This window comes from Thalassophryne amazonica, chromosome 9, assembly GCF_902500255.1.
Source record: "Thalassophryne amazonica chromosome 9, fThaAma1.1, whole genome shotgun sequence".
In the NCBI taxonomy this organism is placed as follows: Eukaryota; Metazoa; Chordata; class Actinopteri; order Batrachoidiformes; family Batrachoididae; genus Thalassophryne; species Thalassophryne amazonica.
In genome coordinates, this window is record NC_047111.1 from 112,751,728 (window position 1) to 112,767,689 (window position 15,962).

Here is a 15,962-nt window from a genome sequence, read left to right on the forward strand (position 1 = left end):
TCCTAGCTTTTTATAGAGCAACAGACTTTTTCCAGGCTAAGTGAAGATCTTCTAAATTAGTGAGACACCATTTCCTCTCCAACTTACGGGTTATCATAAGCTGTGAGTTTGCGAGTTATACCACGGAGTCAGGCACTTCTGATTTAAAGCTCTCTTTTTCAGAACATTTTTATTGAACATTTTACCTGGAAATGACTGAACATTCTCAGGGGTTTTTTCCAAGTCAAATCAACAAATGCCCAAAGTTCTTCCATCTCAGAGTTTGATAAAAAAATAAAAAAAAATTCAAGAAGTGTTGTACAGTTATACTAATAATGAACAAATACATAGTTTCAGGGCTGTGCTCCAAATAGTTTGCGATATCACCGCTCACCTATGCACGATGTGTGTCACATTTGAGACTGAAGCATGTTGGGCGCACTCTAAATTTTAGGTCTCTCCATCCTTGACGTGGAATAGCTTCAAATTTATTCACCAAATTTTGTCAAAATTATATTCACTAGGAGGATGACCTGTGGGGAATCCTGGGTTCTAGCTGTAGTGGTTTGTACTATATACAGAGGATGAACAGCTGACTTTTGGGGAAAATCTGTTTACAGTTTCGCTACATTTTTTAAGTAAATTTCTTGGCTTTTTATGGATGTCTTTATTGAAGGCTTAATTCATTTGCAATTTTCTAAAATGATTTTTTTTATCATCAGTAAGTTTTTTGAAGCTGCTTAACCAGTACAATATTCCATGTAAACAAATTATGAATAACTGAAGTTTCATATTTGCACTGTGACAGTGTTCATATTAGATCAAGTTGCTTTCTATTTCCCCCTTTTTTTGGCCTGTGTGAGAGACAATTCTGCTGTTCTGTCCAGTGTGTGAACATGTTAATTCTGGGGTTGGGGTCACATGCACACAGAAAGTGTCCAGATTTGAATCTCCTGTCTGGGATGTCAGAGGATAGACAGACTGATGAATTCTGTCAGGTCTGCAGCAACCTCAAGCTTTTATTTTGAAATACAGACTCTTATTGTGGAAGTGTGTATTGGTCCAATCACTTTGCCGTTTTCATGACTTGAATCCTCATGGAAAAAATACATAGGTGTGCCAAAGGACAAAAGCTGGCTCTTTCTAGATTCCAACTGATGCTCCGGATACACAAACACACAGGAGCCACTCCCCTTTTATTATGTGGATTTTTTTAAACAATTCTGTGAGTTAAACCAGTGAAAAATAACACCTGTAAACATACATTTGGAAGCAACACAAAATCACTTAAAAAGGTAAATCCTAAATCAAGCATTTGATTTAGTTTGTCCCATTTTTCTGATAAATGACAAATTTTGCATAGATTTGTGATACTAATTATTATTGTACTGTTTAATATTAACACTTGCTGTAATTGTGTTAACAATTGTTTACAGTTTCTGTACTCTGGCATAATAACTTCCTTTGGGATAAATAAGCTTGATCTTTAATCCATAAAAATAGCTACTTTGATTGTAATAAGTTAGTAGTTTCTAAATTAAATCAACATGCAGCATTTTGAGCTTTTCCAAGTTCATAAGGAGAGAGAGAGCGAGCATGTCGACCACACAGAACATTAACTGTTTTACAAAACGCTGTAATTAGACAACAGCGTAAAACCACTGCCAATAGAGCTGCAGGTTTTATTTATTCATTCGATAAGGATCACAGGCCACAACCAGGCCAAAGCATCTGACCGCCGTGCACAGAACAGCCTCTGGTTTCAACTCCTTAGTTACAACATGGGGTTTAATACAAACGTGTTTTCAGTTGTGGACCTTTGGGCTTAAGTGATTTTTCAGTCAACTGGAGCCCAAATCTCCGAAGACAAACTGATCAGACCTTTGGGTCCCACGCACAAGTGTCACATTAGAGCGACACGTTAGAGCAACATGACGACGGCTGCACATTCTGCCACTTTTACATTCCAACACTGAGTGAGCCTGCAGATACGCAGACTTCCATTAATCATCCTGCTGATGATGAGATCCTGTCAAACATGCAGCACAGTGCACGTCAGTGCGGCGACGTCATCATGCCACGTGCAAACAACTCTGAAGCGATGTGGAACAAAGAGCAAGTGGAGTCTTGCAGTCAAACCCTGCAGTTTCTGAGCAGGAGGAAGAAGCAGTCACTCGCCGATGACACTTTTTCATTTTGGTTTTTAGGGCTGAGGACAAATTTACACACACACACATATACACATACACACACATACACACACATACACACACACACACACACACACACACACACACACACACACACACACACACACATATACACACACACACACATACATATACACACACACACACACACATACATATACACACACACACACACACATATACACACACACACACATATACACACACACACACACACACACACACACATACACACAATACATACATACATACTACATACACACATACACACACATACATAATACATACACACAACACATACACACACACACACACATACATAACACACACATACACACACACACACACACACACACACACACACACACACACACACATATATTACCCATTTTTCACAAGAATAGGCTGAATGAGGACAAATGCATTAAAATTTGTTGAGCCAATCAGCTTCATAATATCCCAGAATTGTGTCTGCCACCTGCTGGAGAGTTAGTGAATGACACACTGATGATGGATTAGAAACAGGTGTGGTTGTTGGTGAAACATGGCTGTATCACTGACACTCCAACTTCTCCAGGCACCCGTGTGCTGCATCACACCCAGAGAAATGTTCCACATGGCCAAAATGTGGTAGCAAGAATGAGAACATAAAAACAACACCCCATCTTTCAACATTACAGATAGTTGGAAACAGTGGCGGTTCTACAATTAAATACCCACGCAAGACCCCCTCCGAGCCCACACCCACAAAAGAACTCACAAAATTTTGCATAGCAAGCCATTTTTAAAGATTAACTTAGGGGGAGAAAAAAAAAAAAAAAGGAGAAACCAGCACAGGATCAAGATATGTAACTGTGTTCTGTCTATATGATTACGGGATCCATGTCATGGTGGTGGTGTAACACGTTTGCCTTCTGGCTATGCTGGTATGCTTATACAACAATAATTGTCTTAACAAACAACATATAATTTCATTGATGGCTTTGACCATTTTCTGTCCATCCGTTTATTTGGCACCCGACAATCAACAGATCCCCACCCCCGCCCCGCCCACTCACGACCAGAAGTCAAAACTAAACCAATTCACCTGGTGACCACATAATACTTTTGTATCACCTATTTTTAGTAGCCATTTCGCACAATTCAGAAAAATGTACGCGAATTATAGGCCTGTATTTATAATATGAGATATGCGTTATTTGGAAGAAAGTCGAAGTGTAACTGACTTTAGCGCACTAACCACTCCCCCTTGTCTCTTTCATTACAGAAACCCAGAAGTGAACTGTCACCTCCCCTTTCTCACACTCTGTACCTCTGAGCAAGCAAGGGCACCTGTACAGCTGCAGTGGGCGCCATTTTTCCAATTCCACACACAGTGACAAGAAAACCACTTTGTGTTGGAGATGATCATGATTTTTTTCTGCCATAAAGTCTGCCCCAGGTAGTTGCCGGGTTTGCCCATACCAAAATCCACTACTGGTTTGAATGAAACATGTCTGGATCCACCCGGTTATCAGGGCCTGCTCCAAAATTTAATGGTTCCTTTCATGGTCAATGCCACACCCTTAAAGGACATGTCACATAATTTAACATCCCAGTTTGCAACACAACATCAAAGCATTCATGACTGTTAATCTATCTGTGCACATGCCGTAAAAATTAGAGGTCATTGAGGCATTTTATTGCTAATTATTCCTCTCACTCGGCCAGTTAGTAGGTGCATTTCTGAAAAATGTCTCACTTTACATGTCTCGGTGTGTGACGTACATTTTAGGAAAAGCATAAGCCTCCCGATGGCTAACAGAGAGTGAAACTATTGCTGCTATGTCCAATAATGAGATTCTGAGCTTTCATTCGGCAGTGATGGCTCAGCTCACAACCACGCGCAATCTGTGCATGTGTGAGGATGCAGACATTGTTCTCCGGTTGGTAATCGTGCATGATACGTACATGTGTGAGGACTTCTTAGATGGAGTGGACGTGGACATTGTTCTCTGGCTGGCGATCATGCAAGTTCTGTATATGAGGACTTCTTTGAGGGAGTGGATGTGGACATTGTTCTCTGGCTAGAGATTATACATGATCCATGCAGAAGGACTTCTTAGATGGAGTGGACATTGTTCTCTGGCTCGTGATCATGCGTGTTCTGTGTGTGAGGATGTCTTTGATGGAGCATACTTTACATATTTAATCTTGGAAATCATTCTACAAGTGGCTGAGTGCCCTGTTCAGTTTTTGCCCCTTTTGTATTTTTTTTTCTCCTCAGTGGAGCTGGTAGGCTTTGTTTTTATTTTACTTGGAGAGAGTCTGTTGGATTTTGGATCTTGATGTGTGCAGAACAGCAAGCTGTTTTAACATACACATGCAAGCTTACCTCTCAGCTGATTTTCAGGCTGTCTGATTACGCAGATGTATTTCTTAGATTTTCCACAGTTCTATCGATGACAACACTTATAAGTGTGCACAAAGCCGAGCATCTAGCAGAGAGCTTTTAAACAGGCTGCGTTCATGATGAAAGTGCACACACACACCAAGTTTTCTCACAGTGGAGAGCGGCTGCTGCTTTATCGTGACTGCTTTAAAATTCACAGTTATCACTTAAGAACGATTCATCATAACATGACATCACATTTATGTAAATTTAAACTTTGCAATTAATCTGCAGCTCTGTTCTTAAAGTTAGCAACTACATTCTGTTTTCCTCAAAGCTATGTAAACACTTTTTTTTTTTGTTTTTGCAGTCCCCCATAGTGGTTTGTTGCAAATGTTGTATACTTTGAGAGACCGGTTACAGAAGTGTACAAAGTAATCTCTGTGTATCACTGGATGGTCACTAACAACTTAAATCTAAGTAGTTATGATTTCGCTGTGACATGTCCTTTAACCCATGTTTTAATGAAAATTGGTTCTATCATTTTCCCATAATCCTGTTAAATACACCCCACCAACAACACACACACACGGTGATAATAAATCATAAAAGAGATTAATAAAGTAGGAATGAGACTGAGCCGATCCCAGAACGGTATCGGATTCCAATACCGACATAACTCACGTATCGGAAAATTCCGATCCAAAACGTGACATTTTCCGATACCAGAGAAGAGCCACTGTGAATCCTGTCAACTGCTGTTTTTTACTCTCTGCTTGTTTACTGCCAAGCAGGAGGAGGAGGGATTTTTGTGAAGCCGGCCTGTTTGAGAGAGCTCTCTTCCGCAGTGTTCTAGCTGTGGGCAGCGGCAAATTTCTGCCCAGCTCTCGGGTTCAAATTGTCTGTTCGTCGAGCACGGATTTTCTGAAAAATTAACTCAATTGTTGCTGAAAATGTGTGCTAAAAAGTTAGCTGCTTCACTGTCCCGAGGCTGTAAAACGCCAGCTCAGCGTGCAGCCGAGGAGAAGCCGAACAGAGATTCTGAAAGGGAAAAAGTCTCCATTAAAATCTAGTGCGTGAACGGCGATGATGACACTTTTTTAACAGTTGAAAGGCTTCGTGTTTCCAAAAAGTTCAAAGTTTGCACAGCACAAAAACAGTGAGAGAGACAGAAGGAGAGCGAAAGTGAGCAAGAGAGACAGAAAGAGAGTGAGGGAGAGAGAGACAGATAGACAGACAGGCAGGGACAGAGAGAGCTGTCTTTTCTCTTTAAGTCTATAAAAAAATAAAAGTACTTAAGTCTTCACCAAAACATCAAATCTAGACTTTCATCTTAGATACACCTTCTGGCAAATTGTAGGTGAACTTTCAGGTCTCCTTTTAAAGAAAATACTCATAAAATCAACAACAATAATAATAATAAAGCAAACAGAGCTCTGGTATCGGATCGGAAAAGTATCGGTATCGGCAGATATCCAAATTCAGGTATCAGGATTGGATCAGAAGTGAAAACTTGTGGATCGGTGCATCCCTAGAACAAACCCTCATATTTGAAAAGCTGGAAGAAGAAGTAAAACTCAGGGTAAATTCATCTTGATAAATGGCTTCAAACTATGAAAACTTAATTATTTTTTCTGTCCACTTCTTGATCTTTTCATCTCTGTTGCGTGTAGAGTTGTATTTTAGAAGGAACAGATGGGCAAAAGGGTATCCCCTCCCTCCGGCATGTATCTGTATGAGCTCTACACAGGCAGGAGTTCACTGCTAAAACCGAAAGAGATGCTATCTGTAGCAAGACGTTACTTTTTCCATGAAGTCATCACAAGCCCTCGGGCAGAGTAGTTGGCTGCAACAAAAGCACTCCTGTTTGCCTGGCACAATACGCTGCTCGGCTACACATGCAAATGACGAGGTATGACGGAAAGGTGTGCAAATGTCAGGTTGGTCCAAGGTTAACATGAAAAAAAAAAAAAAATGCATCAAGCACCAGCTGAGAGTGAAGCACGATGAAGATAAAACAGAAGAGTTATTCCTTAAAGCTGCGTGACTGTTGATTTTTCAGTCGCACTCTGGACTGATATTTTGAAGCTTCCTTCCTGTTCATGTAACGTGATCTCAGAAGTACAAGCCATGTGGCGCTCAACTGTTGAAAGTGAAAACAGGTTGTTCAAGATTTTCTTTTGGATTATCGTCATATCTTCTTCCACTCTGGTAGCTGTTCTGGACTCTGCTTCCTGATCCCTGCACAGACTGCCCACCATGACAGCCAGGGAGAAAAATACTATTTATTCTGGACCCCAAATCTGAGGCCACATATTTTTTTAATCAAATTAAAGTTTCTCTGTACTCAATCATTTAAAGACAAGCCCCAATGGCAGGGTAATAATAATAGTAGATAATAATGATTATTATTTACTATTAATTACCAACACCAGTAGGGGACTTTTGTGTGGATTCAGGTGCGAGCATCAACCTTAGGTAATTGCCACCTGATGAATGATTTCTTATTCACAATGCAGTGGAAGTTTAACACTCACTTATTTTAACTGCTTTGTATTGAGCACCATCAATGATATGTGTGTGTTTAAAGCTACAGTGTGTTAAATTTATCATCATCTAGTGGTGAAGTTGTAGAATGCACTGGGCCGTCACTGGTCACGATTTTAGCTCCCTTCACATTGTCACTTCTGTGGTGATAGGGATTCATGTTCCCTTGCCTTCTATTGTGATAAGCAATTTGTATAATCCAAAATAAGGATTTTCAAACTTATTACTACATATGTTCCTTTTGGGCTACTGTATCAATACATGGTGACCTCCATGGACTCTGGCTGATCCCCACCAGATTTGTGCCTCAAGACAATCCCGTCTCTGAGGTCTAAAGTCAATTCCTTTGACTTCATGCTTGGTGCTTGGTTTGTGCTCTGACATGCACTGTCAACTGTGGGACCTTATATGTAGACAGGTGTGTGTCTTTCCAAATCATGTCCAATCAACTGAATTTACCCCAGGTGAACTCCAATTAAGCTGTAGAAACATCAAGGATTATCAGTAGAAACAGGATGCACCTGTGCTCAATTTTGAGCTTCATGGAAAAGGCTGTGAATACTTATGTACATGTTATTTCTTAGTTTAATAAATTTGCAAAAATGTAACAAAAAAAAAAATCACATTGTCATTATGGGGTATTGTGTGTAGAATGTTGAGAAAAAAAAATAATTTCATCCATTTTGGAATAAGATGTGGAAAAAGTGAATACTTTCTGGATTCACTGTACACACTAATGAACAAATGGTTATGACTGCTATTCCACGTTGGCTAATAAACACCCCTAAATTCTGCACACTGTAGCTTTACGTTTCTGGCTTATGTACTGCCAAATAAAATGCATGGCATCAACTGAAGTGTTCACGGGAAGAAAGAAGGGAGCAACCATAAATTATAGAAGGAAGACATTTTTCAGTGGTGCCTGACCTGCTAAATCTAACAGCAGCTACAGTAGAGCATGCCTATTAATGGTTAATTTAAGGCGCATCAACAGTACTGATCATGAGAGGCTTGTAATAACTGCACAGATTGCTTGAAGTATTTTTGAGGAGGCAGTGAGCGTAACAACATTTTTGGAATGAGCCTGCACTGCTAAATCCATTTGTAGTTCAGCCAAAATGTCACAATTAAAAGTATAGGGCCACGGATGCTTTTAAGATTTAAGGCTTAAAAAGAATTTTCACAAGCACCACTACAATTTTATTTATCAGTGTTTATGTAGAGGATTCATAATATGACATTACCAATCCAATCAAAATTTACATTCTCTGGAAAAACAATGATAAATAGTTCCTCTGAAAGGGAAAATTTTGAACTAATGACAGCAACAGTTCAGACCAATACAGTCTGTGACCGTGACGTCATAGATCACATGGAGGCTTCCTCAGATTTGCACAAGGTATTATGTTGTAGGGACACGGTGACAGCCAGTCAGAGTCGAGAGCCACAGTGACATCACTGGCTGGTCTCTGCCTGGCTGCTAATGCAACAATCGGTGTTTCGCAGTTGTGAATCTCGAGCTGTCTCGCGGTTCGTGAGAGGTCACTTTCAGCAGAGTTCCGGTGTCGCAGACCGAACGGTCCCCACCTAAAAATTGGTCCACCCTGCCTCCACTGCGCCATTTCGGACCACAGCAGCACATCTGAGACAGAGTCTCTTCACCCAATGCGATCTAAAGGATTAATGTGATTATTAACTATCAGATGTTAAAAGTAAAGCTTGGGACTCCGACGAGGGCGGTCGCATCTCCTCCACTCTCCCTTATCTCTGCTTTTAACCTTCAAGTCCCTACTTCACCAGGCTGTGAATTCCTCAAAACTATATTGGATTCTGGATCTATTGGACTACTACTGGATTAACCATGGAATTGATCAGCTGGTCTCTGAACGCTATTGACACCATTTTTTCTACAAGAAGGTCAGGACTGGGGGATCCTGCCTGCCCAGATGGAACGTATCCTGCGGGCTATGTCATCGACTCCTGGAGTTCCTGGCGTGTGGCATGCTTGGCGCCTTTCTCCGTTGAGGACGTTGATGAATTATTTATTTATTTTTGGTCTCATGGTAGCAGAGCTGGTACTTTTTGGCTTATGTGCTGCCCCGATCTACCGGAAAATTGGCAAGACGGTGGCATCAAGAACCACGGCCCTCGCTTGTCCATTATGATTAAGGGGATTGGCAAGGCAGTGCATTCTCAGACTGCGATGACTCTTGAACTTGGATGCAAATTGGATGACACCTTGGAGCTGATTCATGCCTTGCAGTTGAAGCTGATGGTTTCGGAGGCCGGTGAATATTCTTAATTCATAATTGGGAATATTCTTAATTCATAATTGGGATTTGGCTGTTCAAGTGGAACTGTTAAAAAGTGTTTTTCACTGCTCAGCTGCAACACTACAGGCTATCTAGCCTCAAGAGGAATTTATTCAGGCTTTGGTGAGATTATTCGGCTCCATTCTTATCTCAACCCACAAAGACAATAACTGACTTACACGTGGACTGAAGCATGCTCCAGTTTCTCCTTTTACCTCTCTTCCTGCCCCCCCGTGGCAGGCCCCCGTTCTTCCCAAGCTGGCAGGCAGTGTGACTTGACAGTTGCAGCGGCTACCAACACACTCACATTGCCTCAATTGGAAAACAGACTGTTTCAAGTTTAGTGCACAAAACAATGTCAAATGTATATATGTGTTGTCCTAATTCTGATGTGTGCCATTATTACAGTAAACAAGTAATGATTGTAGATTAATTGCTGTTTGTATGTGGAATGTGAGTGCGGAAATCTCTTTGTTGTAATGACAATGACAATAAAAGCTATCTATCTATCTAAAACCTCTTAAAACATTCTAAAGTCAGTTTTAAGCAGAAACGAGGCAATAATCCATGATGCTTTTAAATGACGAACGCCTAGTGAATGCAACAGCTAGCAGCCCCTGTAGCTGTGTCGCTCTGATCTGTCTTTTATGATGAAATAATGCTGAATTTGTGTGGAAATGATTGTTGTACAAAAGCTTCAGATATCTGGCACTGAGACAGATGACTGGAGTGCAGTTTGAAGCAGAAATGATGACGCGTGCGCAGTGAAGGCAGGGCAGACCAATTTTTAGTGGGAAGCGTTCGGTCAGCGACACTGGTTCAGGGCACAATGTAAACAAACGTTGTGCAATATGGACAACAAGACAACATCGGGGCATGGCAGACAATGTATCACAGGTGCTACACCTCCTCTAGCTAACCCTCTCAACTTGGGAGAACGTGTCATCATAATCGCCCGTAAATTTGCTAGCTCAACGCCATCCACATTAGTCAATGTTTACATGCGCTGTGACACGCTGGAACTCTGCTGGCACCGTGGTGCATTCTGGGAAGCACAGGAGGGTGCCAGCGGCATTATGGGAAATGCTAAAGCACCGAATGGTGGAAAATGCTCTAAAACTGCTGCGTTTCTGTGTAAATATAACATGTTTCTCATATATTATGTAAAAGCTAGCATGAAATAACACTTCTAAAAAAAATAAAAAAAATGCTGTTTTTGTAACCTGATAACACTTCTTGAGTGATCTCAAGGATGTCAGCATCATGCAGCGCATCAAGGTAACTTCAGGTCTTTTCAAAAGCTTGTGCGTGCGCGCATGCCTACACACATCACCCTGCTCAGAGTGCCGCTCTCGTTGGGGAGACAACACACAGAATGTGTCTCTTCCAGGTAGATCTATTTCAGTGCAGCTTCTTGTTCTGACTAACACAAAGTTAACACCCAAGTCTTTCATCGCCGACTGTAAATGGTCATCAAAACATTCCGATCATATCTTTATGAACTCTTCCATAACAAACTCCATCATGTCAATGTTTACAATGTGCTTGAGCGATAACAGGTGAAGTTGCTCAAAAACTTTAATTTTCTTAAATATTTATTATGGCCAGTCTTAAAACTTTAGTTCTCTTTATAATGTTATTACTGGTACATTTTAGAATCAATTTAGATGAGATATACTCATTATCTCACAGGAATATATCACAATTATCTGGGAACTACACTCAACACTTTTGGTTTTGCTCCCATTTTGTATGATATGAACTCAAAGATCTAAAACTTTTTCCACATACACAATATCATCATTTCCCTCAAATACTGTTCACAAACCAGTCTAAATCTGTGATAGTGAGCACTTCTCCTTTGCTGAGATAATCCATCCCACCTCACAGGTGTGCCATATCAAGATGCTGATTAGACACCATGATTAGTGCACAGGTGTGCCTTAGACTGCCCACAATAAAAGGCCACTCTGAAAGGTGCAGTTTTATCACACAGCACAACGCCACAGATGTCGCAAGATTTGAGGGAGCGTGCAATTGGCATTCTGACAGCAGGAATGTCAACCAGAGCTGTTGCTCGTGTATTGAATGTTCATTTCTCTACCATAAGCCGTCTCCAAAGGCGTTTCAGAGAATTTGACAGTACATCCAATCAGCCTCACAACCGCAGACCACGTGAAACCACACCAGCCCAGGACCTCCACATCCAGCATGTTCACCTCCAAGATCGTCTGAGACCAGCCACTCGGACAGCTGCTGAAACAATCGGTTTGCATAACCAAAGAATTTCTGCACAAACTGTCAGAAACCGTCTCAGGGAAGCTCATCTGCATGCTCGTCGTCCTCATCGGGGTCTCGACCTGACTCCAGTTCGTCGTCGTAACTGACTTGAGTGGGCAAATGCTCACATTCGCTGGCATTTGGCACGTTGGAGAGGTGTTCTCTTCACGGATGAATCCTGGTTCACACTGTTCAGGGCAGATGGCAGACGGCGTGTGTGGCGTCGTGTGGGTGAGCGGTTTTCTGATGTCAATGTTGTGGATCGAGTGGCCCATGGTGGCGGTGGGGTTATGGTATGGGCAGGCGTCTGTTATGGACGAAGAACACAGGTGCATTTTATTGATGGCATTTTGAATGCACAGAGATACCGTGACGAGATCCTGAGGCCCATTGTTGTGCCATACATCCAAGAACATCACCTCATGTTGCAGCAGGATAATGCACGGCCCCATGTTGCAAGGATCTGTACACAATTCTTGGAAGCTGAAAATGTCCCAGTTCTTGCATGGCCGGCATACTCACCGGACATGTCACCCATTGAGCATGTTTGGGATGCTCTGGACCGGCGTATACGACAGCGTGTACCAGTTCCTGCCAATATCCAGCAACTTCGCACAGCCACTGAAGAGGAGTGGACCAACATTCCACAGGCCACAATTGACAACCTGATCAACTCTATGCGAAGGAGATGTGTTGCACTGCATGAGGCAAATGGTGGTCACACCAGATACTGACTGGTATCCCCCCCCAATAAAACAAAACTGCACCTTTCAGAGTGGCCTTTTATTGTGGGCAGTCTAAGGCACACCTGTGCACTAATCATGGTGTCTAATCAGCATCTTGATATGGCACACCTGTGAGGTGGGATGGATTATCTCAGCAAAGGAGAAGTGCTCACTATCACAGATTTAGACTGGTTTGTGAACAATATTTGAGGGAAATGGTGATATTGTGTATGTGGAAAAAGTTTTAGATCTTTGAGTTCATCTCATACAAAATGGGAGCAAAACCAAAAGTGTTGCGTTTATATTTTTGTTGAGTGTACTTTTTGCACAGGAATTCATCAAGCACATCGGCCATGGGTGCGTACTAACACAGAATCCCCAGAAACAAGACAGTTGTTTAACCATAACAGCGTCCATTTTTAGCTTGTTTAAGCTAAGCTAGTGGCGCTCATGAGAATGTGAGCACACGTCCTCCTGCAGACGGTTTAAAAAAAAAAAAAAAAAAAAAAAAGAGAAAATATTTGTTATGCAATTCCTTGCAGATAAATATGTTCTCTTGATTAAAATTAGCTGTAATTTTATAAGACATTTAAAAAATAAGTTGACATGATAATGCTTAGATTTCAGGAGAAACTAAATTTGGTCAGTTTAATGAAATTTGGGTGGCCCTGTAGCTTTAATGGTTATTCTAACTTGTGGTGTCCATTAAATACAAAACTTGGATGAAGTATTTAGCAGGTAGTGCAGTATTTTGCCTCTAAACATCTTTGTTTCCCCCCCCCCCCCCCCCCCCCCGCCATCATGTGAGCTGAACTAAAGCTATGCTAACATAAGTTAACAAAATTGAAAACCATTTCACAGACTTTTTTTTTTTTTTTTTACGATTGCTAGAAATATAAGCTAGCCTACTGAGCAAACAAACAAAAAATTGAATAAACAAATTTATGAAATGCTTGCAGATGTTCAGAGACATTGACTATGTTTACATGCCGTTAATATTCGGGATGAGGTCAATATTCCGGTTTCTGAATCACTAGGAATAACCCATTTACATGCTTAAGCAGACAGAGTTACTCCTGTATACATGGTCACTGGTATCATTTGGAATATCCCCATCTAAACAGCGACGCACGGACAACGTCCAGACGCACGGAGAACGTCATGACGCAAATATGCGTCATTTCCGTTTCTTCTTCCTCTTTATACCGTCAATAAAAGACATTATATTCATGTCTTTCACAATACTAATGAAGTATTCGGTTTCCTCCTCACTCCAAAAGTGTGGTGCTGTGCTGCCGCGTCAGGATTTCCCCATGCTTGTTTACCTCTGCTTCTGTGGTGTCTGGTGGGTTGCATGCGCCGTAATACTAGTTACCGTACTCAAAAGACCAAGATTCCTTGCGGATAGGACAGGCACAGAACACAAAATAATGTTCCTTTCTATGGGGATATCCCGATGCGCGTTTATATGACCTGATATTTGGGTTAGAAAAGGAGTAACCCAGGGGTCATATTCGGGTTTTTGTGGGTGTTTACATGGCCGTGTGCTGCTGGATTATTGCTAATATTCTGGTTATGAAAGGGTTATTGGCTATATGTAAACGTAGTCAGTGTTGCTTTGCTTGTTCATGGTACTAAGCTAAAAATTCCTGTGCTCGCCGTGCAAATCCTCCTTTAAAAGTGAGAAAATATCTCCTCAGCTTTTTTTAAGCAAATGGGAATGTAGCAAAGACACTCACATTTTAGACATAAAATCCAAAATTATCCACTGTATAAGTGTAAAGACCACAGAGTATACACACACACACACACACACACACAGTAAAGACATCTACTGAAAGTGTTTGTATTAAATTCACCACTGCGGTTGATATCTGGCATTTCTGTCCAAAATGGGCAGAAAGCCTGTACACTTCTGGAATCGTAAATGGTGTTGGGTTAGAGTTTAACTCATCTGAAATGTGGAAAAAAAATTCAAATTCAAACATTATGTCTGCTTCCAGATCGCAGTTTTACACTTTTCTGGAAGTCTTGCACAGCAACAGAATTCCAAAACCGCCCTGGTCCAATTCTGGAATAGCCAACTGCATACGCACAGAACACACACACAATATTGAAAGGTGGCTCATATTAGAATGTTTTGGTGCTTCTGAACTAGCTGCCACCTCAGAAGTACATTGGAAGACAGAAGTGGGAAACAGTGTGGCATGAAGGACAAAGTTGGTGCAGGTTTTCCTTCCAACCAATCAGTGATGGTTTCATTTGATGACCTCCTCCCCTCAATTTAAAACCCTCATCATCTGTGAAACTACCTTCTGAGGTGATCGGTTCCAAGGAAAACTTGCACAGCCTTGTTTTTTCATGGCATGCTGTTGCTCACGTTTGGTCGCATCCGGTGTCTCGAGCAGCCCTGAAAATCTCTTTCTCAGGTTAGATATCTTTGAAATATACCAAAAAATAAACAAATAAAAATTGAAATTTACTTTAAAAACATACTTCACAGTACTGAAAACTCCAACAGGATCAGGCATGAACACAAAATTTTAACTTGGCCATATTGGTTAAAGGTGTGGACCAAGTACAGCCCCCAGGCCCCCAGTTTCCAATGCATTTTCACACACACACACACACACACATATACATATATACATACACACACACACATATACATATATACACACATATACATATACATATACACACACATATACATATATATATATATGACTATGAGATGTTGTAGCAGACTGATAAATGTGATGAATGATCTGACTGCGCATGAATGGATGTTTGACATTTCCACTCACTACACGAATGAGTGTCGTGTGAAGTAACGGCAGCAGTCTCTATTTCCTGTCAGATCAATCGATAACGTGTGTGTGTGTGTGTGTGTGTGTGTGTGGCTTTGACAGGAAAGTAAGACGTGCACATGGTGTAAAAGTACTCACCGTTCGGTCCGTATTTCTCCAAACTGTCTTTGACTTGTTCCACAGTCAGCCCCGTGTTCTCGTGCACACTGAAGTATTTGAGAACTTCCACCGCGGATTTGCTGTGCGCATTTTCCATCTTGAGGGACTGATGTCGCTCTTCAACGATCGGATGGAATCACGTCCACCGTTACCGGGGGGTGAGGCGGCGGTACTTCCCGGCCGGCGGCTGTCACCTGCGTGTCCCTCCAAGAAGAAAAGCTCCGGGTCCTGGTTGGAGAAGCTGCTGCAGCTCTGCCAGTCTCCCGCTGCTGTTACTTCATCTCCATCTGAAGGTGTGCTGTTTGTGCGCCGGGGCGCCCCGCCTCTTTGCCGTTGGACACGCCCTCCTGCGCTCTGATTGGCTGTGTGTACCTGAGCGTTTAATCAACAAAAAAACTCACGTTTCCGCCTGTCAGGTGGTTCACCTTTCATTTTCAAATACGTGCAGTTTTTATTGTGTGCCTCATATTTAATGATGGTGATTTAATGATCAGTTTTATTGATATTGATTTTTTTTAAATATTCATTATTGGTTGTTGTTGATTTTAGTTATCATTGGCATTATTTTT

The 15,962-nt window shown here is 41.5% G+C and overlaps 1 protein-coding gene across 1 annotated transcript in view; it reads right to left on the bottom strand.

The window, feature by feature from the left end:
• The window catches only part of atp2a3 (ATPase sarcoplasmic/endoplasmic reticulum Ca2+ transporting 3), a 189,007-nt gene extending 173,303 nt beyond the window's left edge, over nucleotides 1–15,704 (bottom strand). Inside the window, 1 exon segment of the mRNA XM_034178983.1 lies at nucleotides 15,373–15,704. Coding sequence (XP_034034874.1) covers nucleotides 15,373–15,490 — 118 coding nt within the window. The 5' untranslated portion in view covers nucleotides 15,491–15,704.
• Between the last annotated feature and the right edge of the window lie 258 nt (nucleotides 15,705–15,962).